Source organism: Eptatretus burgeri, chromosome 17 (assembly GCF_056783735.1).
Source record: "Eptatretus burgeri isolate ZD-2024b chromosome 17, Ebu_testis_v1, whole genome shotgun sequence".
Classification (NCBI taxonomy): Eukaryota; Metazoa; Chordata; class Myxini; order Myxiniformes; family Myxinidae; genus Eptatretus; species Eptatretus burgeri.
This window is the reverse complement of record NC_140977.1, coordinates 4,171,050-4,194,665: the sequence shown is the minus strand read 5'-3', so window position 1 is coordinate 4,194,665 and position 23,616 is coordinate 4,171,050. Positions and strand designations below refer to the sequence as shown.

General features: G+C 44.2%; 2 protein-coding genes across 2 annotated transcripts in view; both read left to right on the top strand.

Moving 5' to 3' along the window:
* LOC147009143 (uncharacterized) overlaps positions 1-13,809 on the top strand; it is an 86,154-nt gene extending 72,345 nt beyond the window's left edge. Inside the window, exons 5-6 of the mRNA XM_085862858.1 lie at positions 7,247-7,366; positions 12,648-13,809. Coding sequence (XP_085718984.1) covers positions 7,247-7,366; positions 12,648-12,949 — 422 coding nt within the window. The 3' untranslated portion in view covers positions 12,950-13,809. The remainder of the gene's footprint in view (positions 1-7,246; positions 7,367-12,647) is intronic.
* A 2,074-nt stretch (positions 13,810-15,883) lies between these two features.
* Positions 15,884-22,805, top strand: LOC147009142 (uncharacterized). Its single transcript, XM_085862772.1, has 2 exons — positions 15,884-16,689; positions 19,086-22,805. The coding sequence occupies exon 2, from the start codon at positions 19,100-19,102 to the stop codon at positions 20,984-20,986; it is 1,887 nt and encodes a 628-aa protein (XP_085718898.1). The 5' UTR covers positions 15,884-16,689; positions 19,086-19,099; the 3' UTR covers positions 20,987-22,805.
* Positions 22,806-23,616: the final 811 nt, after the last annotated feature.

The following is a 23,616-nucleotide window of genomic DNA, read 5'->3' as shown; positions in this document are numbered from 1 at the left end:
CCGCGGAGTGAGGGTGGTATGACTACTCGGTCCTTGTATAGGATCACTCCATCTGTCGATGTAATGTTCTCGCGGTACTGGTGATAGTCGCGAATTGTCTCTGGCATCTCGATTTTTGAGTCGGGGATGCCGTTCATTGTCATTCCCTCCAATATGTGCATATCGCCATCGCTGCTGGTGGCTTCCCTGACGCGATCCCATGATCATTACTGATCGCAATGATTCGAGGCCCGCGGCACACCATGCCAGGTTGTCCTCGACGTCGTCGTCATACTCCGGCTCAGTTTGGCGTAGGAGGGACAGGACGTCGGTGTGCGTGCTTGGTTGGAGGTGGGTCGCTATGGTGGCATTGTCATCTGGAAGGTTCATGAGTGGAGGTCGCGTGGTGCCAACTGGCCTGCGCGACATGGCATCTGCCGCCTTGTTCTTCATTCCCGGGATATGTATGATGCGGAAGCGATAACGCAGGGTCTTCTCCTTGAGGTTCCTGAGGCGGGGGTTGGGTATGTCGTCAAGTGCTCTGTCCGAAAGGAGTTTCAGCAGTGGTTTGTGGTCTACCGCAACGATCAGGTTCTCGCAGCCCAGTACGAAGTAGCGCGCTTTGTCCAAGGCGTCCGCGACTGCGAGAGCCTCGCCCTCTATGGGCGCATATCTGGATTCTGCCGCGTGTGTAAATCTGCTGCCGACCAGGGTTATTTTCCATCCATCAGTGCAGCAGAATGGTCTAACTGGCACGCATCGGCAGTGCTTTTGAAGCAACCAGAATCCGATTCCCTCCTTCGACCAGTCCGTGGCGATGCATGTTGGCTTAGTTTTGTCAAATATGCGGACACCGTGTTCGATTTCTTGTACGATCACGTCTTTCGACTCGCGGAATATGTCCTCTAACTCCATGGACCACTGGAAGCGTTCTCCACTTTTCAGGAGCTTCCGGAATGGCTGCATTCGTTCGGCCATACTAAAGGCGTATGCCACCTGGTTGACAAGCCCGAACCACGATCTGACGTCGGTGATGTTACGCGGTTGTGGGAAATCGTGGATTGCTTCCAGGTAGCGGCTGCACGGTCGCACGTCGGTCATGGTGATGGTGAAGCCCGCGAAGTCCACCGTGGGTGCGCTGAAGACAAACTTCTCCGGGTTGAGGATGATTCCATTCCGGCCGCATATATCCAGCCATTGGACCGCCTGGAAGTAGCTCCCCTCAATCGTGTCTGACCATAGGAGCGTGTCATCTACGCACTTGGTCTTGTTACCAATGTCCGCGACGATCTCATCGTATCGTCGTGAGTAACCGTCCCCCGATGCCATATACCCTTGTGGGGCAGATAGGTACCGGTAGCGCCCCCATGGAGTGATGAAGGTCGTCTTGTGGCGGTCGTCCTCGTGTAGGCGGACGCTATGGTAACCGTTCCATGCGTCGAATATTGTCTTGCGCTTCCCGTTAGGTACGCGTCTCGCCTGGTGGAACGGGGATTGGGTGTGGTGGGTCTCGCGGAACGCATGCTTGTTCAAGGCCTGAAAGTCGACGGTGCGTCGCGGCTTGCCATTCTTTTTCGCGCAAATTACCATGCGGTGACACCATGTCACCGGCGTGCCGACGGGTACTTCCTCCAACACGCCGAGCCGAACGTCCTGGTCGAGGCCTGCTTTTACCTCATCTTGCCAATGTATGGCCACGGAGATGGGAGTGTGATGGGCAACCGGTGTCGCGTTCTCACTGAGAATAAGACGTAGTGGCGGGCCGGTCATTCTCGGTAGTGGCTGGTGTGGGCACGTGTTGAATGTGCTCTGAGCATACATCCTGAGTAAATGTGACTGTAGTGCCTCTCTGTTGGCCTCGGTCGCTGGCATGGGGAGTGCGGTCGGCTTGGTCGGCGGCTCCGCGCGTCGCGGGCAGTCGCACAATTCCGAGGTCGTCAGATTCACCTCTCCGAGTGTCGGGAATCTGTCCGAGATCATTCCCAGGTCCATGCAGGCCGCGCGGGAGAGGAATATGCGGTCTGAAGAGTCCGTCACATACGCGATTTGGCGCGTCTCCAATCTCCGAGCGTCGTCACTGTTACCGGCGAATCTGACTACCACGGCTCCGAGGATACGAATTCCTCTGTTGTTTGCGGCCTTCATGGTCATGGATACAGGTATGAGGTCCTCGGTACTCAGGCCCATTTGTTGGACGACTTTAATGCCGATCAGGCAGCTCTGGCACCCCGTGTCTGCCATAGCGGGTAGGGTTACCGCGCGGGTGTGTTTCAGGAGGTTAAAACCCAGCGCTTTGTAATCCTCGCGCTTGTTGGTGAGAGTGAGGTTGACGTATGGCTGCGGGTCAGATATGCGTTTCATCCACTTATCGCACATATCATCGTACAGGTGGTGAGCGAGGGGAAGCGTGCGCATTTCGTCCTCTGTGCTGGCCATGGTGACCGTGCATAGCTCGACGAAGGCTGCCGTCTGCTCGTCGTACATCCCGTCGGTCTCCTTAGATGGGGGTCTTGCCGATCGGCCGCCCAGGCACGCCTTGTCGAGGTGATTCTGGCGGTCACACTTCCGGCACTTTTTACCGTATCCGGGGCACTCGGCGCGTCTGGCGCGCCATTGAGGCGTTTTGCCATGGCCCACCTCGCCGCAGTAGATGCATACTCCTTCGGGCTTGGCCTTCCGTTTTTCCGGCCTGGCTCCTACTTTGGCGCGGACGTCCTGTCGCTTTCCCCGCCGATACGAACTACTGATCGCGTCCGTGCTCTGAGTGTCAAGCAGGCGCGATGCCGAGCGTTTTCCAGACTCTTTGGCCTCGATATACTCTATCATGTCCTTTAATGGCATGTCCTGGTTCTTCTCACCGAGTAGGTCAAGTTGTATTGCTTGGTCCGCGATGCCACGGGCAACCACGTTGCGCAATATCTCTTCGGTGAAGTCGTTGACCTGATCGCACCCCACCTTGGTGCACTTCATTTCATACTTGCACGTGTCCGCCTGCCCCTTGATGCGGGCGTGGAACGACCGGACGGGCTCCTCGTGTCCCTGCCGCATGTTAGACAGGGCCACTCGAGCTACCATCGTGTTCTCCGTCCGGACGGCGAGCGCCTTCATGGCGGCGAGGACGTCTTCTTCATCGCTGCCCACGAGGCTCCGACCCACCGCGCGAGTGAGGTCCTTTCTCAGCTCCTCCTCACAGCACTCCAGTAGCTGCGCGACTATGTCAGGTCCGACAAGCTTAGTACCTGTTTTGTATTCGCCCCAGCGGGTTATGAAGTACGACCAGGCCTCGCCCGTTCCGGCCAGTGCTATGGAGGGACGCTTGAGTTTCTCCATCTTGGCATTCGAGCTCGCCGCCCTGGGGGCGGCGACGTGCACAGTGGCGTGTATACTCAACATGGCGGCCACCACTGCCGCCTCTGCGTGTGTAGCCATATAGTCACAACCCTCGATCGGGCACTCTGCTTCCACCGGCGCCATAGGAACAGCTATTCTGGAGTAAACGTTCTATTTTCGGTGATGCACACGTGTGTACAGTGTCCTGGGGCGAAGATTGGGTACAGAACCCGAGAAATCCAAACTCACTGTCGACGTTCTCGTGGTCCGTTTTCACCCAGTCGTGTCCTCCTCAGCACCGACGATCTTTACTCGACTGCATCAAGTTGTTTGATTATAAATAAGAACAGAGTTCAATTTGTTCGACCACTTTATTAGCGTGGAACGACAATAATCAAACAAGTATTGAACAGGTTGAAACACCCACAACATCCCTGGCTCCGGGTCAGGCTGCGCATGCGCACTGGCCCAGGGGACCGTCGATATGTAGAATTACCGTAAAGTACAATGTTCTCTATACAGTACATTATACTTCATAATGATAATAAACGACAGTGTGGCCCTGTTATAATGCGATCGTTGAGGTCCATAAAATGTCATCGCGAAAAAAGCAGGTCGTGCTAAATCGGGATTCAAGGAAATCGGCTTTCAAACTGAACCAATGTTTGCACGTTTACCTTCTAGAAAGTAAATTACCTTTGAATTGAAGAATTCCGCGAATAAATCGTTGTTACAGTCGAAATTAAAACACAAATTTATTTTTGGTGAAGCTTTTCATGTTATTAAAACAATCGCACTGTTCCGAAAATATATATATCACAATTGACAGGAGCTCGTTTCTTCATTTATAAATTATAACATCGATGCAATGATTACGTATTTATAAAATCCAAACGCTATTTATTCATCTTTCTATAATCGATGCAAGAGGAGATTGGAAGCTGCTGCTCACAACACCGATGGCCGTCATGAACAGCACAAAGGTAAAACTGACGTGTCTTCAGTCTCTCTTGGATGCGTGTTACAATGGCCGACAGTATTCAGTACAGTAACATGCTGTACAGGTTTGTATCTGAGGAGCAATAGGCTATACCATATAGCCTTGGTGTGTACTTTTGTGGAAGTACGATATTCGAAAACGAAAACGAAAAAAAAAATGATGTTCGCACAACGACGACGTCGCTTAACGACGCGTTTCGCAGAATGTAACTTCGTTGTTAAGTGGCGCATGACTATTTTTAAACAGTGATGACATTCGTGGACCCTGACATTCATGGACCCTTATATTCCCAGATCCCAACATTCGCAGTCTTTTTCAGGACTGTATCCCCCGCAAATAGCAGGGTCTGACTATAATATTGTTACGGCTGTGGAAATTCGCAATACACCATAAAGGGTCCTGAGGGGAGATATATCGATAAGTTCATATGTAGTTAGCCCACACCCATTGTTTAGGGGGAATATGTGTGATTCATCCAGGCTGCGACGCTTTGAGTTAGCCATTTTTCTTTCTCTATTGTTATTTTGGACCATTAAGCCGCCAACAACTCAAACACCACCACCTTCGCCTCTTTACCTCCACAACTCCATCCCGCAAACATCGCTTCACCGCCATTCCCAAACGACGCCCGCCAACAACCAAACCACCACAGCAAACCCCCCACCACCTTCGCCTTTCTCCTTCCACAACCATCAACCACACCACCAGCCAATGCCAAACATCGTGCTATCCAAGGTCTGTTCGGTAATTGATGCCGAACGCGTCGAGCCGCGGGTACAAATTGGTGCCTTTTTCGGAAAGGAAAACGGATCAGGAAGGCCTCATACCCCTTTTCTTCCATCCAATGAATGAGCATCGGGTGGCATGGCCCCGCCTCCGAACCCGCTCTGAATGCGTTCCCTTCAGGAGAGGAAAACGGATCAGGAAGGCTTCACGCCCCTTTTCTTCCATCCAATGACTAAGCATCGGGTGGCATTGACCCGCCTCCGAACCCGCTGTGAATGCGTTCCCTTCAGGAGAGGAAAACGGATCAGGAAGGCTTCACGCCCCTTTTTGCCCGACCAATGGCTGAGCGTCGGGTGGCATGGCCCCATCTCCAAGCGCGTTTTGATCCGCGAATCTGCATACAGGCTCCTCCCCCGGTCTATAAAAGACGCGAGCACGACGCAGCTCGTGTGTGTGTGTGTCTAGGACGGAGTGTGAAGAAACGTGTCCAGAAAGGTGTCCAGCTCGTGTGTGCAGAAAGGGGTGCAGAAAGTGGCGCCGGTCGGAAGTCGTGAAGTCTGAGGCGTGTGTTTGTGGGGATTGGACGGCGAAGGGGACGGAGTTCGGAGTGGAGGTCGAGGGACGGGTCGCGGAGTGGAGCAGGGACGCAGAGGAGGGCTCAGGAGCGAGAGTTCGCCGGAGTCAGGTACGGTCCCGGGACCCCGCTAGTGGGACGGAGCGTCCGCCATTCCCCTCTCCCTACCACGAGCATCAACAATTCCCCCATCCGCGCTGAGATAGCGTCGGTAACCCCTTCCGTTCCCCAACCCAACCGTGGTGCCTGCGTGACACACGCCTGGAGGAGCTCACAGACCATACCAGGGGCACGGAGTCAAGCGCATTACGCGGACATTGCGGCTAGCCCGCCATCGCGCCACGAGGGCACGGGTAAGACCCCTTCGGTCTCGTGGACCTGGCCGATCACCCAGGTCACATGTTCAATTGGTCCATGGACCTGTCTGCCTCCTTGCCTGTGAGGGTGGCTTGCGTTTTCTTTGCGTTTTCTTTGCGTTTTGTGTAAATGTATGTGTGGCGCCAGTCTTGTAAGTAAACCTGTATAAGTGTGCTGTAAATAATTGCCCTTTTATTCGGTTGTAGCTCTGCGTTACTTTTATTGTTTTAACTGTTATATGTGCATTACTGCATGGCTGTGAATACGTGCTTGTCTGAGTGTGAATAAAAGTGCTTGCTTGTTGAACTGTTTCCCGTTTCGTTGCGTCCTTCCCTTTGTTTGAAAGTTCCATCTTGCATCACGTAAGGGATTGGCAGTGGGTGGAGACACCCAATAAATAATCTGAACCGTCGAGGTCGACGATAACTCCGCTCGGCTATCCCTGCAGCACGGAACGAGCCGCTTAAGTGGTTCGTGTCCGGAGTCGACCTGCGGCATGGTACAACTCCTCGGTACGCTACCCGCGCGGGTACTTAGGTATATCGACATTCTGCGATTCACCCTATTTCGCGTGGGTGGAATGCGGACTGGGTTGTGGTGAGGTTAAACCCCCACCCGTGACTGGCTCCTGGTGGTAGTTCCAGGAGGGTCACGACTGAATTGTCCGTTCTGGTGGGCGACGCGTCGCGATTTGAGTTACGTGGCTGATCGCACGCCGGGCGGGCGAAATTCATAACAATATTATTCCTTCTTTATTGCAAGTTTCACAACAATGGTAATTTATTGATGCTTTATTCTTGTGAAGACTGAAATGGTGCAAAATCAGGATTTGTTTATTTATTTATTTACATTTTCTTACTCTGCCGGTAGTTCCAGGAGGGTCACGACTGAATTGTCCGTTCCGGTGGGCGATGCATCGCGATTTGAGTTACATGGCCGATCGCACGCAGGGCGGGCGAAATTCGTAACAATATTATTCCTTCTTTATTGCAAGTTTCACAACAATAGTAATTTATTGATGTTTTATTCTTGTGAAGACTGAAATGGTGCAAAATAAGAATTTGTTTATTTATTTATTTACATTTTCTTTCCTTTATTATTGCTCAGTGTTAACTTAGATGAAGTGCATTTTGTAGTTGGAGCAGAATAACATTTTAATTGCCAATCTTTTTGATTATTTTCTTCATTGTGTTGGAGGTTTGACCATTTCATTTCAGTCGTTTTTTTTTGTATTAATTTTATCTCTTTCCTTAAATGACTTGCGATTACATTGTTTGCAGATCGGGTTCATCCAGTGAAGATAGAAAATTTTCAAAGTCATTTGTATCAGAGTTCCCAGGATGCTTTGAGCAATGAGTGTTTAAAGAACGAACCTTTTGATGCTACTCAGCTGCCTGGAGGTAAGCATAGACTTTATACCTTTACAAGCATTTAAAAGCACAAGTATGTTGTTAGCTTTTAGTTTAAATAGCAATAAGAATACAAAGCTGTATCTATTATTTTCCCATGGACCCTCTATGCAAATCCATGGGGCTCATGTTTGTAATTACACAAGCTTCAATCAAGTCATTTAGTACTCGTATATGGATATAATTAATACCAATCACATATATCCTCATAAAATTAATCATAAAATGTAATAATCATGTTTCTAATGAGCTTTTAAATCAATCATTTGTCTATCATCCAGGTTTTACGGATATATTTCTTATATGGGCTAAAAGCCTATATTTGCTAAGTTAAATCGATCATTAGGCTTATTTAGGCCACAGCCAAACAAAAAAAACATAAAGCTATTATTTTAAAATAAATTTTCCACCACATCATTGAAGAGCTCTTGGGTGCAGACATTGCATGCAGAGGTTTAAAAACATCGTTATTCATGCAATTTCGAGTCGTCTTCATTTTTGTTGCACACGCGATGTATATGCTCAATCGTTGGTTTGCACATATACTGGAAGGGAAACAAACAAACAAACAAGAAAACAGAAACTATTCAGTCCATTCTGTCAATTTATAATTACTTTTGCGTCAATTTTTTTCCCGACCCAGAAACCTTCGCAGTCTTAACAGTTCATGACTATTATGCTATTAAAGGAAAATCATTGCAAAAAAAACGGTTTCCAGTTGTATTAATATTTGTTCCGCATGTGGTGTTTATGCTCAGTCATTGGTTTGCACTTAACAGAAATAAAAAAAAAATATATATATATATATATATATATATATATATATATATATATATATACCAAACTATTCTGTCAAATGTATAATTATCTTTCCATCGATTCACTGCACCAAGAAACCGTCGTCTTAACAGTTAGTGGCTATTTTGCTGTTAAATCAAAATCATAGCAAAAACAAGACGAATAGTTTCCTTTTTGTCCATTTTACTTCACCGACAAAACAACATTGTTTTCAAAACGAACTAATTGTCCCACAAACAGAACCTCAGACTCCTTACGAATCCATCCGTGGCAAGTTGGAGGTGACGAAAAATGAGTTGGTATGAATTTATATTGTATTTATTTACTCAATGTGATCGGAAGTGCAGGGTTACTGCACGTGGAGCTTGGAGGGAGGGATGCAGAATTAGAGTTGGCCGGGGTTGAGGACTCAGTCACATTTTACATTATGTTGAAATGGGTACCTGCCATTATGCTGTCAACAGATATTCCTGTCAAACTGCTTAATTATTTCACATTGGATATTAATTTGCTTACAAAAGCCCGGTGGAACAGAGTTATCTGCAACTACCTCCATAAATGCAAGTTGCGTGATTGTGTCTGAATGGTGTAAACATCATAACCACAGCACATATGCTATATGATGCCCCACTTGAGAGCTCTTGGGTCTAGACAGTGCATGCGGAAGTCTACAAATATCAATGTTCATGCAATTTTTTGAGTTGTGTGCATTTTAGTTTGCACACACAGGCAGTGTATAGGCTCAGTCACTAGTTCAGAGCAGGAGAAGGAGGAGATTGGGACCATACTCTGTGCAGAGCATTGGTGCTGCTGAAGCAGTCTCCTTGGCTATTGGGCACAATCCTGGATGGGTCACCACTCCAACACAGTATACCAGCATGCTGGCACTCATTTTGCCGACCTCGGAAGGATGACAGGCCGAGTTAACCCCACCTTCAACAACAGCTATTAATTCAACAGCTGAGCGGGATTTGAACTCGGGACCCGAGGATCCAAAGCCTGCCACCCCAACCATTAAGGCAACACCAGGCACTAGTTCAGACACTTACAGAAAGTATATATATATATATATATATATATATATATATATATATATATATATTTTTTTTTTTAATATATTTTATATATATTATATATAGATATTTATATATTATATATATATATATATATATATATATATATACATATATATATATTGCGGGCTGGGGGTCGGGTGAGAAGAGACCACTGGGGGGGGGGGGGGAGCTATATCGGGTTCCCACCAGACTCACCGGAATTGCAGGCCGTCGCACACGGATAATTCCGTGACGCGGCGGGTCGCTAACCGACCGTGAATGCCAATAACTCAACCGAGTGACCTAGGGACCTCCGGTCTATGGGTTAATTGGGTTACGAATGAATCATGTGACGTAATTACCGAGTGACCTAGGGACCTCCGGTCTATGGGTTAATTGGGTTACGAAAGAATCATGTGACGTAATTACCGGGGGACACGCCCTCAGTACGCCTTGTCCGAAACGGATCACTTTACTGGATTAAATGCAGCCGAGCGCCACTGCCAAGGACGTACCGGTTAAAAGGAATGGATCATTGGGAACAATGTCCCAGCTTAGTTAGGATTTGGACCATGCTGGATCAATGATAGAAGAGACGAAAACGAGTTGGGAACATTTCTACAAAGTATTTATTGCAGGCAGGCGAGGAAAGATATGTGGCACTGTGAATGTTGTTTATTGTTGGCTTCTACTGCTGCCCTTGGTCTTCTTATCTGTGAGGACGCATTCTTACGTGAAGGGCGCAGTTGTCGTTTTTAGCGATGGATGTCCGAGCATAGCGCCTGCTGGCTCATGCGAGGACCGCTTGCTTGGATTTACCTCAGGAATAGCGAAAAAGAAAGAATAGGAATGAAGTTCAGAGGTTTCGTCAGACCTAGCTATGAGATTTACACAATGCACTGTCCATTTGACCCACTAAACAAGAAGGAAGGGACTATCTGAATGAACGTACATTAATGAAATAACTGACTGGTGACCACTGTATGTTGGCTGCTATTGGTGTTGGAGGGATGCAGTTTCCCGAACCGCAACGATATATATTTATACATACCACAAACTATTCAGTCAATTCCGTCCAACAAGTAATTACCTTTTCGTCGATTTACTTCACCGAGAAACTTAATCAATCTTTCCAGTTCGTGACTATTATGCGGACTTGGGGTTGGTGGGAGGGAGGGTGGTGTTTGAAGGCCTTGAAGAAAGGGAAGTGGAGGACCGAGAATTGGGGTAGGGGGCAGAGAGGGGACATAAAGGTAGGAGAGCAGGTTTGAGCATTGAGGGCTGGGAGGAGGTGGGGGGAAGTGGGGTTGAAATGCGGTCACATTTTACTTTAAGCAGAATTTCCATTGGTCTCCACTATTATGCTCTCAAAGGACATTTCTAGCGAACTCAATAAATATTCCACACTCTATTGGGAACTTATTCCTTTAAATAGTTTGGTGGAACTGGGTTATCTGCTAGTTTTGTAAGAAGCCTGAAAATGATGTTGAATGTCAATGGTGAACATCTCTGTTGTATTTCCTCAGAATTGTTTAGTTGGTGTGTGTTTGATATTCAATGTTTATTTATGGTTTATAAGATCTCTCACACAAAAACTCAAAATACTGTTCAAGCAAATTTCCTGCTTGCTGTGGCAAAGGTAGCAATGTAGAAAAGAAGTAAAAAAAAACAGGAGAATAGATGGCCTTTAAGCTAATTATGGGGATTCAAAACATTTGAAATATGTTTAGTGAAGTTAGATTTTCCCTTTTATTCAATAACAGGAAAATTACTGTTATTTGAAGCAAGATTGTGTTGATGAGAAAACTTGCCATGTATTTGAGAATTATTTATCCTTGTGAAGGTTTTTGTGTGAAGGTTTGTGTACTGTATAACACACTATATTAAGAATGATTAACTGTTTTGTTTTTAGATCCTCTTGGAGGATCTCTAAGTCTTACTCACGTTGCTGTTCTTGTGGACTTTTTTGTTTCACAGCCTACAGTTTTCATTGAAACTTCCTGAAACTTGGCATATATATGTAAAAAATACCCTGCGCAGACAGTAACCATTTCCGATTTTGAAAATTCCTCCTAGAAAAAAAGTTATGACGTCAAAATATCTCCGCTAATGAAAATCGCCGAAAAAATTATCTCCGAAACTCGGCAAGCTTTTTGAATTCTGTTTGTGGGAATCGAACAGGGCATGAGCAGAGATGAATTACCGCCCATATGATACATCACTATGATGTCGTATCAATTTTTATGACGTCATTCCTATTTTTTGACATGTTTTGTTTCACAACCCAGAGTTTTCATCGGATCTTCGTGAAACTTGCCATGTATATGCAGAAAGCCCACGCGCAGGCAGTAACCATCTCCGATTTTGGAAATTCTTCCAAGAAAAACAGTTGACATCATAATATCGCCGGTAATGGAAATCGCCTATCCCATTATCTCCGAAACTAGGCAAGCTGTTTGAATTTTGTTTGCAGGAATCAAGCCGGGCATTAGCACAAATAATTCATCGCAAACCTGATACATCACAATGACGTCATATTCGTTTTATGACGTCATCATTAAGAGGACGAGGATCTTAGCTCATTTGAGCTTGTTTTCCTTTCTTTTTGCAATGTCAATGTGAAGTCTTTGTAGTTTTTATTCCTCCACAGCAGAAGGCTGGAGACATGATGTTTTTATGGTTGTCCTTGCATCCTTTTTTGGGTTTCTTTTTTCTTACCATTACTTTTGAACCACTGAAGGGATTTCAACCAAACTAGGTAAAAGTATTGATTGTAATTCAAAGATGAACCAATGGGACTGGTTTTAAAATGTCAAAGGTCTTTGGTCATGTGGACTTTCATTTAATATCTTTGTTAGTGTGATAACGTGTGAACCACTTTTAGAATGTATACTTGTGCCAAGTTTGTTTAAAATCTTTTTGAAGAAAAACTGATTACATTTTGGGTTCACAAGGTCAAAGGGCGTTTGCCCTTTGAAGACGACTTTGCACACACTATTACTCGAATTCAAAGTATCTGATGTTGGCTTCCTTAGAATACGTATCTCTCTTTTCTCGCTCGCACACCCTCTTCGATCATTTACAGTGCCTTCAAAAAGTATTCACACCCCTTGACTTTTGTCACATTTTATTGTGTTACAGCCTAAATTTAAAATGGATTAAATATAAAAAAAATTTTGTCACTCATCAACACAAAATACCTCATTAATGACAAAGTGAAAACATGTTTTTAGAAATTTTTACAAATTAATTAAAAATGAAAAGCTGAAACATGGAATTTACATAAGTATTCAGCTCCCTGAGTCAACACTTTGTCGAAACACCTTTGTCGGTGATTACAGCTTTGAGTCTTCTTGGGTATGTCTGTATGAGCTTTGCACATCTGGATTTAGGGATTTTTCTCCCATTCTTCCTTGCAGATTTGCTCAAGCTCTGTCAAGTTGGATGGGGAGTGTCGGTGAACAGCAATCTTCAAGTCTTTCCACAGATACTCAATGGGATTCAAGTCTGGGCTTTGGCTGGGCCACTCAAGGACTTTCATGTTCTTGTTCTGAAGCCATTCTGGTGTTACTTTGGTTGTATGCTTGGGGTCTATGGCCTGTCAGGATGTAAATATTCATCGCAGTCCAAAGTCTTTGGTACCGAAGCAGGTTCTCCTCAAGATTCTTTTTTTTTAAACATTGTCAAGGCTCGTATAAGAGCTAAAACGCAGAATATATAACATAAGACAGCAGGAAACATGAGGGGTAGGAGACAGAAACACAAAACAGTGGGGAACAGAGACATTGGGAGATCTGCGAAAGTGAGAGGGATGGGGCGGGTACACAGGGTAAACAAGATGGACACAACAGGGACTTTCAGGAAGGAAAGCAGGGAATTTGAAGGAGTTGAATTTGGGGTGGATTAATGGGAGTAGAAAAGATCATGATTTTGGATGGGGGAAGACATAAGTTGGTGGTAAACAGCTGTTTAGAAGACCTGGAGGGAAGAGTGGGATTGAAGAGAGTGTGGGAGTTTGTTCCAGAAGCAGAAAAAAACAGAGGAATGAAAGGATGAATGTGAGCAGTAATTCTTGATTTTTGCAGTTTCACCAGGAGGGGGTTGCTGGCAGACCTTCAACGCCCTGCGAAAATATAGCACACAGAGCACAGACAGAGAGGGGGGGGCGGGTGAGGGGAGGGCAAGGCCGGAGAGGAGACAGTAGAAGACCGAAAGACCACGGACCTGCCTGCGGTGAGAGAGAGTAAGAGACCCAAAGACTCAGCTTCATCGCGGGAGATGATAATGATCCTAAAAGCCTTGGTTTCCACAGCATGAAACCAAGCTAGGTGTGAGGCAAGAGCATCAGCCCAGAGTAGAGGGCATTACTCCATCAGGATGTGGATGACAGCTTTGTGTGTGGTTAGGAGCTCAGATCTGCCAGGGAAAGGACTTTGCACGACGTAGGATACCCAGTCGGAGACTGGCTTTGGAGTCCAGCTTGGAGATGGGGCTTTCCCGGGAAAGATCGTGGCAGATGGTGAGGCCCAAAAGCTTGAATGAAAGGACTTCTTCAAGGGGATTGTTAAGAAAGTAAATGGGGCGGGGGGGTGGAGGGGGTTTCCGGATGTTCCTTTCGGAGAGGCGTAGTGAGAGTGTGAGATTAGTCAGGATTGAAAGATATGTTCCAAGTGTTTGACCAGCTTGTGATTTTATTGTGACATTGGTTCACCAAAGAGATAAAGAGGATTTTCCAGGGACTCTGAGAGATCATTGATGAAAAACAGAAAAAGCACAGGGCCCAGAACACTGCCTTGAGGAACTCCAGCCTGGACAGGAAGAGGAGATGAGAGAATATTCCATCGAGAGCTACGCATGACTGCAACAGGAGAGGAAGTCCACCAGCCATGAGTGGAAATTGCCTTTGATACCACAAGAAGAGAGTTTGGTGAAAAGTGTGGGATGCCAGACCATATTGAAAGCTCGCAATTTGTCTCAGGAGATGGCTCCAATCTCATGTCTGAAATTGAGGACATCCATCCATTGGTGGGAAAGCAGAAGCAGCATGTCCCAGGTAGAGTGAGCTTGTTTTAATCCAAACTGATGATTGGAAATAAAGCCATTGGAAAAGAGGAAGGATTTAATGTCAGAAGTGATGATGGATTCCATGACCTTGATGATTGGTAACAGGCTGATTGGTCTATAGTTGCAGGGATCTGTTTTTGCACCTTTATTATGCAGAGTGGTAATGTTTGCTGATTTCCAAGCAGATGGCAGATGTCCTTGAGCAAATAAGAGGGTGAGTTGAATAGAGAGGGGGTGAGCAAGAGCAGCAGAGCAGGTTTTTAGGACACGAAGGCTGATGCCATCTGGACCGGTTGCAGAATCTGAGTCGAGGTTTGACATTAAACTCTCCACCTTGTCAGGAGAAGAGTTGTTTCATGGCAACTGCCTCATCACAAGCTTCAGTGTACCATGGGTGGGAGGAAGTGTATGACAACTGAAGATGGGATAAATCTGTGCATGAGAGAGAGAAAATTTCTTTGAAAAAATTCCCAGGATGAGTTTATGTCGGAGAAAGTAGAAATGCGAGATGAGTCCAGAAGTTTGATGGCTGCTTGAAGTCCCTGCCAGTCGGCCTGAGTGAAATGCCAGACCCATCGGCGCTGACGTGGTTCTCTTCTATCGACTAGAGAGATGTCCACTTTAACAAGCATATGGTCATATGAACCAATTGGATCAGAGGAAGAACAGCAGATATTTGCAGGGAAATTGGTCAAAACTAAATCCAGAAGAGATGGAATACCATTGACTGAGATCTGGGTCAGGAAGTTGACAGATCGTGTCAGTCCCAATGAGTCAACGAAAGTCCTTTGCTGAAGTGCCATGGCAGGTGATCGAGGTACCCACACCCAGCCAAATGGCATGATATCAATTGAAATCACCACCTATGAGGAAGAGAGAGTTGGGATGAGTGGATAGAAGTTGGTCCATGTTTACTGCAAGCAAGATGTACAGTAAATGGAGTCATCACTGTTTGGTGGGTGGTACAACACACATTTCAACAAGAGGTGGAGTGGAGGGGAAGCCTCATCAGTGAGGGCAGAGCATGGAGGGTGAGGAATAGAGTTTTTGAAAGAGTGTATCAAGAAAAGGAAGGTAAGACGAGGGAGGAGAGGTGGAGGCAGGCTGAGTTTTTGACAGTGTGTAGGAGAGTGTGCTGGATGAGGAGGAGGACAAGGGGGATAGGTGGTGAGGAGATTACGTACGGTGGGGAGTAATAAGAGAGGGGGCAGAGGGAAGTCGAAGATTGGAGGAGATGGATGAATGAGTTGGAAGAGAGAGGGTGGGGTAGGAGGCAGCTTTGTGGATGTGAGGGAGAGGTAATTTTGAGAAAGGTGAGTGAGGGGGGAAATTTGAGGGAGAAGGGTGAGAGCGTAGAGTAGAGGTGAGGGAGAGAATTGAGTGAGAAAGTTGTAAGGGGAGCTGTTAAGAAAGGTGAGGAGGAAGAGAGTGAAGTTTGCTTTGAAGATGGAGGAGGTGGCTGATTTGAAAGGGAGGGGTGAGAAGGAAGCTTTGAGAGGGAGGGGAGACAATGAGAGCAGGTATGGCCATGGGGGAGGAGGGAGAGGAGTGTGGAGGGGAAGGATGAGACTGGGTAGTGGTTTGGTGAAGAAGGGTGTGGGCAGGGGGAGGAACAAAATTTTAGGGTATGGGAATAGGGGGAGGTTTGATGAGAGGAAAGAATGAGCATGTTTGAGATGTTGAAGAGTGTACTGATTGAGAGAGTGAGATATCTGTTAGGTTGGAATGGATCCCACAGATGTTTGAACATCACACAGTTTGGAATACTACAGGACGAGCTATTTGTAACGCAAAGGGCAGTGGAGAGGTGCTTGGAGAAGGGGAAAGATAAGCGAAGTAAGGTGGGGGAATAACAGGAGAGGAGTTAGGAGGGGGTAGATTTAAGGAGGTGGTGTGAATTGGCACTGAAGTTGGACAGAAAGCACGATTGATGGAATACGAACATGCATTGCGAAATTGGATTTTTTAAATGTTTAAGTCAGAGGTACATTTAGAGACATTCGGGGAGGTGTGGAATAAAGGCGAATAAAGAGAATGGAGAAAGGAAATATAACAAATTGAGTTTTTAGACACGGGATCTACGAAAGACTGACTTGAACTCAGGCTTTTGAAGAAGAAAAGAAGAAGAAATAGAAGAGTAGTGTATTATGATAGAACACAGAGAACCACATGGGATAACGAGGAAGTTGAAACATTGCAAAAGACCTTTAAAAACTTTTTTTTAAGATTATGTAAGAAAAGGGGTATAGTGAAGGAAGAAGTTGAAGCAAGAAAAGATCATGAAGGTGTAAGATCAATACCTTCTCAATCAAAGTTGGATTGGAAATGTGGATTGACAAAGCAAAAAGGATGAGAAAGAGGAGTTAAAGGAAGTCACGTGGTCACGGGAGGTACAAGGTGAGAAGGGGGGGGGGGGGGATATATTTTTTATTTTTTTTAAGACGTGAAACAGAGGGTATAGTTGGTAGGAATTGGAAAGATTTATAAAGGAATTGTGGTGAAAATTAAAAAACTGAAGGTAATAAGGAGAAAATACAATTGATACGATCGTGCACACAGACGGGGAAAAGGATAGGCCTCAAGGAACCTGATATGAAAAGTATGACAAATACTCACCAATGAGCACAAGTTTTAAAACGAAACCGAACTACAAACACTGTAAACAGAGATAACAAAATATCAGTAAGAACGTGACAAAAAACGATCGGGAACCTTATCTTTGAGAAAGTCAGCAGAGACCAAGAAGAACACCACTGTATCTCAAGAACCGAAATCGGAAGTGATCAACTCTTGGGAAAGTATTTGCCTGCAGGAAGAGGCCGGCTCTCGGTGGAGTATTTGGCTATATTTGGCTCTCTTCATTGTTCCTTCGAGCCTTACAAGTCTCACAGTCCCTGTCACAGAAAAATCATCCCCATAGCATAATGCTGCCACCACCATGCTTCCCAGCAGGGATGGTGTTCAATGGGTGATGAGCTGTGCTTGGTTTCTGCCAGATGGAGCGCTTTGCATTCAGGTCAGAGTTCAATTTTCTTCTCATCAGACCACAGAATCTTTTACCTGATGCTCTCAGAGTCTTTCACATGCCTTTTTGCAAACCCCAGGTGTGCTGTCATGTGCCTTTTTCTCAGGAGTGGTTTCTGTCTGGCCACTCCTCCTTAAATCCTAGATTTGTGAAGTGCTGCAGAGACTGTTGTCCTTCCGGCAAGTTCTCCCATCTCAGCCAAAGAACTCTGTAGTTCTGTCAAAGTGGTCTTTGGGTTCTTGGACCTTCCTCACAAAGGTCCTTCTTGCCTGGTTGCTCAGTTTGGTCGGATGGCCGGCTCTAGGAAGAGTCTGGGTAGTTCCATATTCTTTCCATTTCCTAATGATCTCGGAGGAGCTCTCTGTGCTCTTGGGAACCTTCAACACTCTAGAAATCATTTTATACTCTTCCCCATATCTCTGCCACCTCACAATTATATCACGGAGTTCTACGGACAGTTCATTGGACTTCATGGTGGAGTATCTGCTCTGACATACACTGTCAGCTGTGGTACCTTCTATAGAAAGGTATGTTTCTTTCTAAATCATATCCAATCAATTGAATTGGCCACAGGTGGACGACAATCAAGTTGTAGAGACATATCAAGGACGATCAAAGGAAATTGGATGCACATGAGCTCATTTTCGAGTGTCATCGCAAAGAGGTTGAATACTTATTGACGCAAGACATTTCAGCTTTTCATTTCTGAAAAAAAAAAAAAAAAAACAAACTCACTTTGTAATGATGGGGTATTTTGTGTAGATCGGTGACAAAAAAAAAATCACGGGGTGTGAATACTTTCTGAAGGTACTGGATCTCTCATGTGACCTTTGAGATAAAACATAACAGTTCGTTTATGGCTAATGTGGGCAAATCCAAATTTGAAGAATCATCATTATGTTTAAATAAAATTCAATTTTTCTCATTCGCTATGTTTTATAATAGTCAGCCTTTCTCTTTCTCTTTCTTCTCCAAACCCTTCACTGGGCTAATTTGCGATCAGTGGCGAATAACCCAGGCAACAACCTTATTGTCCCTTGGCGCCTGGTGGATCGTGCACTTTTCTGGCGCACTTGGTCTTTCTTTTGTGAATGATAATTTTGTGAAAAGAATACAGATAGAAGAATAAGAACGGAACTCGGTAGAGTTACACCTCTGCCATGATGAGCAGTTTCCATTTTGTATCCCACTGATAGTCTGGATTTGCATTTGTTCCTGAACCAAAATCTAATGGGCTTGTTCTTGTCACCCACTCAAATAATCGACAAAGTTTTGTCATAATCCGTGCACAACTTTTGATTTGATATAAATAGCACGTGATATCGTGAAATATATAATTTTGGCCCAATCTCTCAATGGTGAAGAATCGCTGAAAAAATTCTCGGATCCGATCCAGATCTTCACCAAAATCGAATCGATTCGTCCTTTTCACATTCCCAACCTTTCCACCAAATTTCGTCTGATATGAAGCCGTCCTTAGATTTTTGAGATATCCTGCTCAGAGACAAACAGACAAACAAACACAGTGATGAAAACATGACCTCCGTCCACCTTCGGTTTCGGAGGTAACAACCAAGTTAGGTAGTGGGAAGGTTTTAATTTCTGCCATTTATGGAATGCTTCATATGTAGGTTCCATCTCGTCACAGATGAGTACAGACATAGGACAGTTTTCGATCGAAAAAGAGTACATTATGCATTTTCTGTTTTGTTGCATGTTTCACAGCAATAGTGATTTATTGATGCTTTTTTTTGAATTGTATTTGCAGAGAATCAATTGAAAATGGATGCTTGTTCCAAGTCAAGTTCCCAGTTGTTTGACACAGAAGTTTCTTTCAATCAGAACATGACACAGACTTCTTCTCAGGAGGTCAACAAATATAGCCGTGTTCTAACTAAAAACAACAACTGTATTACGACATTCAAGAAAATTGAAAGGAACGACAAGCCGCACAAGTGCTCTGTTTCCAAGAAAACATTTATCTCATTAAAATCTTTGAAGAGATGTCAAACATTACATGAATGTGAGATGCCATACAAGTGTCGTTTATGTAGCAAAGAATTTTCTTGCTTATCATCTTTGAATTATCATCTCCCAACACACACAGGACAGAAGCCTTATAAATGTTCTGTATGCAGTAAGGGTTTTGCATCTTCATCATCTTTATATATACATAAAAGAATACACACTGGAGAGAAGCCCTATACATGTTCTGAATGCAACAAGAGTTTTACTTGTTCATCAAACTTGTATCGACATCAAAAAATACATACAGGAGAGACGCCCTTCAAGTGTTCTGAATGCAATAAGTGTTTTGCTTTCTCATCAAATTTATCTCGACATCAAAAAATACATACTGGAGAGACGCCCTTCCAGTGTTCATTGTGCAGCAAGGCGTTTGCTCTTGCTTCACGTTTGAAAATACATCAAAATACCCACACTGGAGAGAGGCCTTTCAAGTGTTCTCTTTGTAGCAAGGCATTTGCTCGTGCTTCAATTTTGAAAAGACATCAAACAATACACACAGGAGAGAAGCCTTTCAAGTGTTCATTGTGCAACAAATCATTTGCTCATTCAGATAAGTTATCTCAACATCAAAAAATCCACGCAGAAGATAAGCAACGAGAGAAGGCTTTCAAGTGTTCTCTCTGTGTCAAGGCATATGGTTCCAAATCAGCTTTATATCACCATGAAAAACTACACACAGGAGAAAAGCCCTACAAGTGTTCTATGTGCATCAAGGCATTTGTTTATCAATCGAAGTTGAAGGAGCATCAAAGAATCCACACACGAGAGAAGCCTTGCCAGTGCATTGTATGCAAAAAGGCATTCGCTGATCTCTCTCAATTGAATATTCATCAAAGAATACACACAGGAGAAAAGCCATACAAATGTTCCCTTTGCAACAAGGCGTTTACTTCTTCATCATACTTGTATCATCATCAAAATGTACACATGGGAGAGAAGAAGAAACCATTCAAGTGTTCTGTTTGCTATAAGGATTTTACCCATATCACGCCATTGAAAATACATCAAAGAATACACACAGGAGAGAAACCATACAAGTGTTCATATTGTGCAAAGGCATTTAACCAGTCAGCAACTTTACAGAGACATCAAAGAATCCACACGGGAGAGAAACCATTTAAGTGTTCTGTGTGCAGTGAGGTATTCGCTTATTCATCCACTAAACGTGAACATCAGAAAATCCACTCGGGAGAGAAATCTGACAAGTGTTCTGTTTTCAACAAGAACTTTGCTACAACATCATATTTATATAGACGTCAAAGGCTACATTTGGGGGAGAAACCCTATAAGTGTTCCATTTGCTCCAAGGCCTTAGTTTCCTCATCATCTTTATATTATCATCAAAAAATACATACAGGTGAGAAGCCCCATAAGTGTTGTGTGTGCATGAAGGTGTTTAATCGTTCATCAACTTTATATCGACATCATAGAATACATACCGGGGAGAAACCCTACAAGTGTTCCGTGTGTTCCAAGGCCTTTACTCGTTCATCAACTTTATCTCAACACCATAGAATACATACCGGGGAGAAACCTTACAAGTGCCCTTTGTGTTCCAAGGCCTTTGGTTCCTCATCACGGTTGTCTCAACATCTAAGATCGCACACTGAGGAGACTTCATTACAACTACTAATGCCCTAATGGCTCAAATTACCCCCACCTTGGAACTTCGGCTGGGTGACGTTTTTCGAATTTTGTGGTCCAAATCTTTTACTAACTGGCTAACCAGGCCTGATGTTCAATTTAAGGGGTAAGGGATTTGAAATGAGGTCTGGATACTGGCTATAAACTCACCTACTCTTTGTGAAAGATACAGGGAGGAGTTACCTTGTGTTTTTTATGTTATATGTTTCATATAGAAACACGTCTCCCTAAGAAGCAGAAATCAAACCTGTAAACCAACCCAAAGTACTAGTGTTCCAATATAGTTGCAGAATAGTAAACTGGCCTCGATTGGAAATGAACAAGCCAGATACCAAAACAAGGAAACTTATCACGACCCAAAAAAAGTTTGACAAAGACCTGAGTGCATCCTGAGAATGTACTGGCCGAGATGAAAAGGATGTGCCGGCCTGGTGGAGCTCAACCAAGTGCACAGGATGACAACTGTTGGATTGGCTGAGTACGTGGAAAGCTCAACAGATTAGCGAATCCAATTTGTTCCCAATGATTGCATATAAGACAATGGGAAAATATAAACTGAATATCAACAAATATACATTAACAATTGGGAGAATGATAAAAGAGTAGGGTGCTACAAAAAAGAAAAGTTGGACAGATTGGGCACAGACATAAAGAAGGCTCATTGGAGTGGTTAATACGAGGTGAGTTCAACAGGGATGGAAAATGAGTCATCATAAATGCACAGGGCCAAGGACACGATAAAAATGGTTGAAAGGCAATGGCAGCAATGAGTCTGCAAGTGTAGGTTCTGTAAAAATGTCGGTTCTGCAAAAATGTAGGTTCTGCAAGTTGGACACAGAATGCACCATGACCTTCTCTTGAGATGTAAAAAATATTTTTAAAAACTTATGTCCAAACAGCTGTACACACAAAGGCACCACTGTCGGTAGAGTAATCCACTGGCACATGTGAAAAAAATTTCAATATCCCATTCTCAGAAAAATAATGGAAGTACAAACCAAAAGCGATCATTGCAAAGGAGGATGTAGTGGTTACATATGTTCTGAGCATCCCATCGGGTATAAACATAAAAAAACAAAACGTTGAGACTGGACATGGTACTCAGATGCAAAAAGGAAAAGATGACATTCCTAATCGAGGTGTTAGTACCAAAAGCTTTGATCTAAATAACGTGTAAATCAGGAAAATTACTGGGATCAAAAAAAATGAGGTTGGGAAGCTGAGGAGCGCTGACATTGTGCCAGTGATAGTTGCAGTGATGAATAAGAACCTAGTCCACACAGTTGGGGACAGGGGAGGAGGCTTTGGGAGGATGGGGGGGATTTAAAGTGTATGGTGAGGGGGAAGTATTGAGAGGGTGGGGTGAGAAGGAATGCAGAAAAGGGTACTCTCTCGAGGATCCCCCTTTGCATCTTGTTTATTGTCAGGAACACTGCTCTCGAAGTTCTGCTTCAAATGCTTCAACATATCTTCTTTTAGCAGGTTTGACCCCAAACTGAGACAGACTGTTATTACTCATTCTTTCTTTGAATTGTGAACATTATCACAAGAGATGAAATGAAATTTCACTCAGCAAAGGTTAAATGTCTTTTTTTTTTTAATTTCACAAATTTCTTGGCAGTTGCATGAATTTTCTTTTTCTATTAAGTTTACTGCTAACAAACACATCAATCTTAGAAAATATTGACAGTTGTTTTACTTTTCCTGAATGCCTTGAAATAGCAACGATCTCATTAATTGTTCTCGCTTCCCCCTTGCATGGAATGTTCCTGAAAATGGACTTCAATGAGCAAATAAACGTATGCAAGAGTTTGAATGAATGACTTTTATAAGCCCAGCTATTCACCTTCTTTCACAATTTTTCTTGCTGTGGAAGAAACTCAGTTTCTAATATAACAAAGTTGAATAATTTATTCAAGCATGCAAGAAGAGAGAAACACACAAGAACTGCACAGAATCTCTCTGCCTGGGTGCTCCAATCAGTTTTTATACACTTAAACAAGTGAGGGTGCAGTTACATAGCGTAAGACGGTTGAACAAAAACAAGACACCTGGCAATTTATATGCAGTTGAGACTAGTCTTTTGTTTAGAGTGCAGTTATCTGCTCCAAGGTTCCCAGGCAGATAAAGGTTGAGTCAAGCAAGATCAAACAATGGAAAAGTACAAGCAAGTCATAAACCAGGCAGATATGAGTTGAGTCGAGCAAGATAAAACGAGTCATAAACCAATGTGGCATGCTGTGTATTTATGAGCGTAGGTGTATATGTGCATGTATGGGTATGTGCGTTTATGTGCATATGTCTATGTGCAAAATTACTTCTACATTCCCCCCTTTTGTCCTTCCTTGGCCAACATTTCTTCAGTAGTAATCTTACTTAGCTCTTGAAGTTCTTCTTCAATATTGGCTTCCTCAGGGTAAGGCATATTTCAAGAAACCATTGCAGAAGTAGTTTTTCTTGATACAAGCTGATAAAGAGGTAATACATTTCATAACACCCATATTAGCAACTATAAGCATAAGTGCAATAAATATTTACTGCAATATTCTAGGACCCCAATTCCCCAAAAAACCCTTGTAGCCAGGCCATTAATCCAAGATCGTGAGTATTGTAGTCATGAAACTTTG

What these genes read in the sequence shown, in the direction of transcription:
- LOC147009142 (XM_085862772.1), top strand. Translation starts at nt 19,100, where the DNA reads ATGGATGCTTGTTCCAAGTCAAGTTCCCAGTTGTTTGACACAGAAGTT.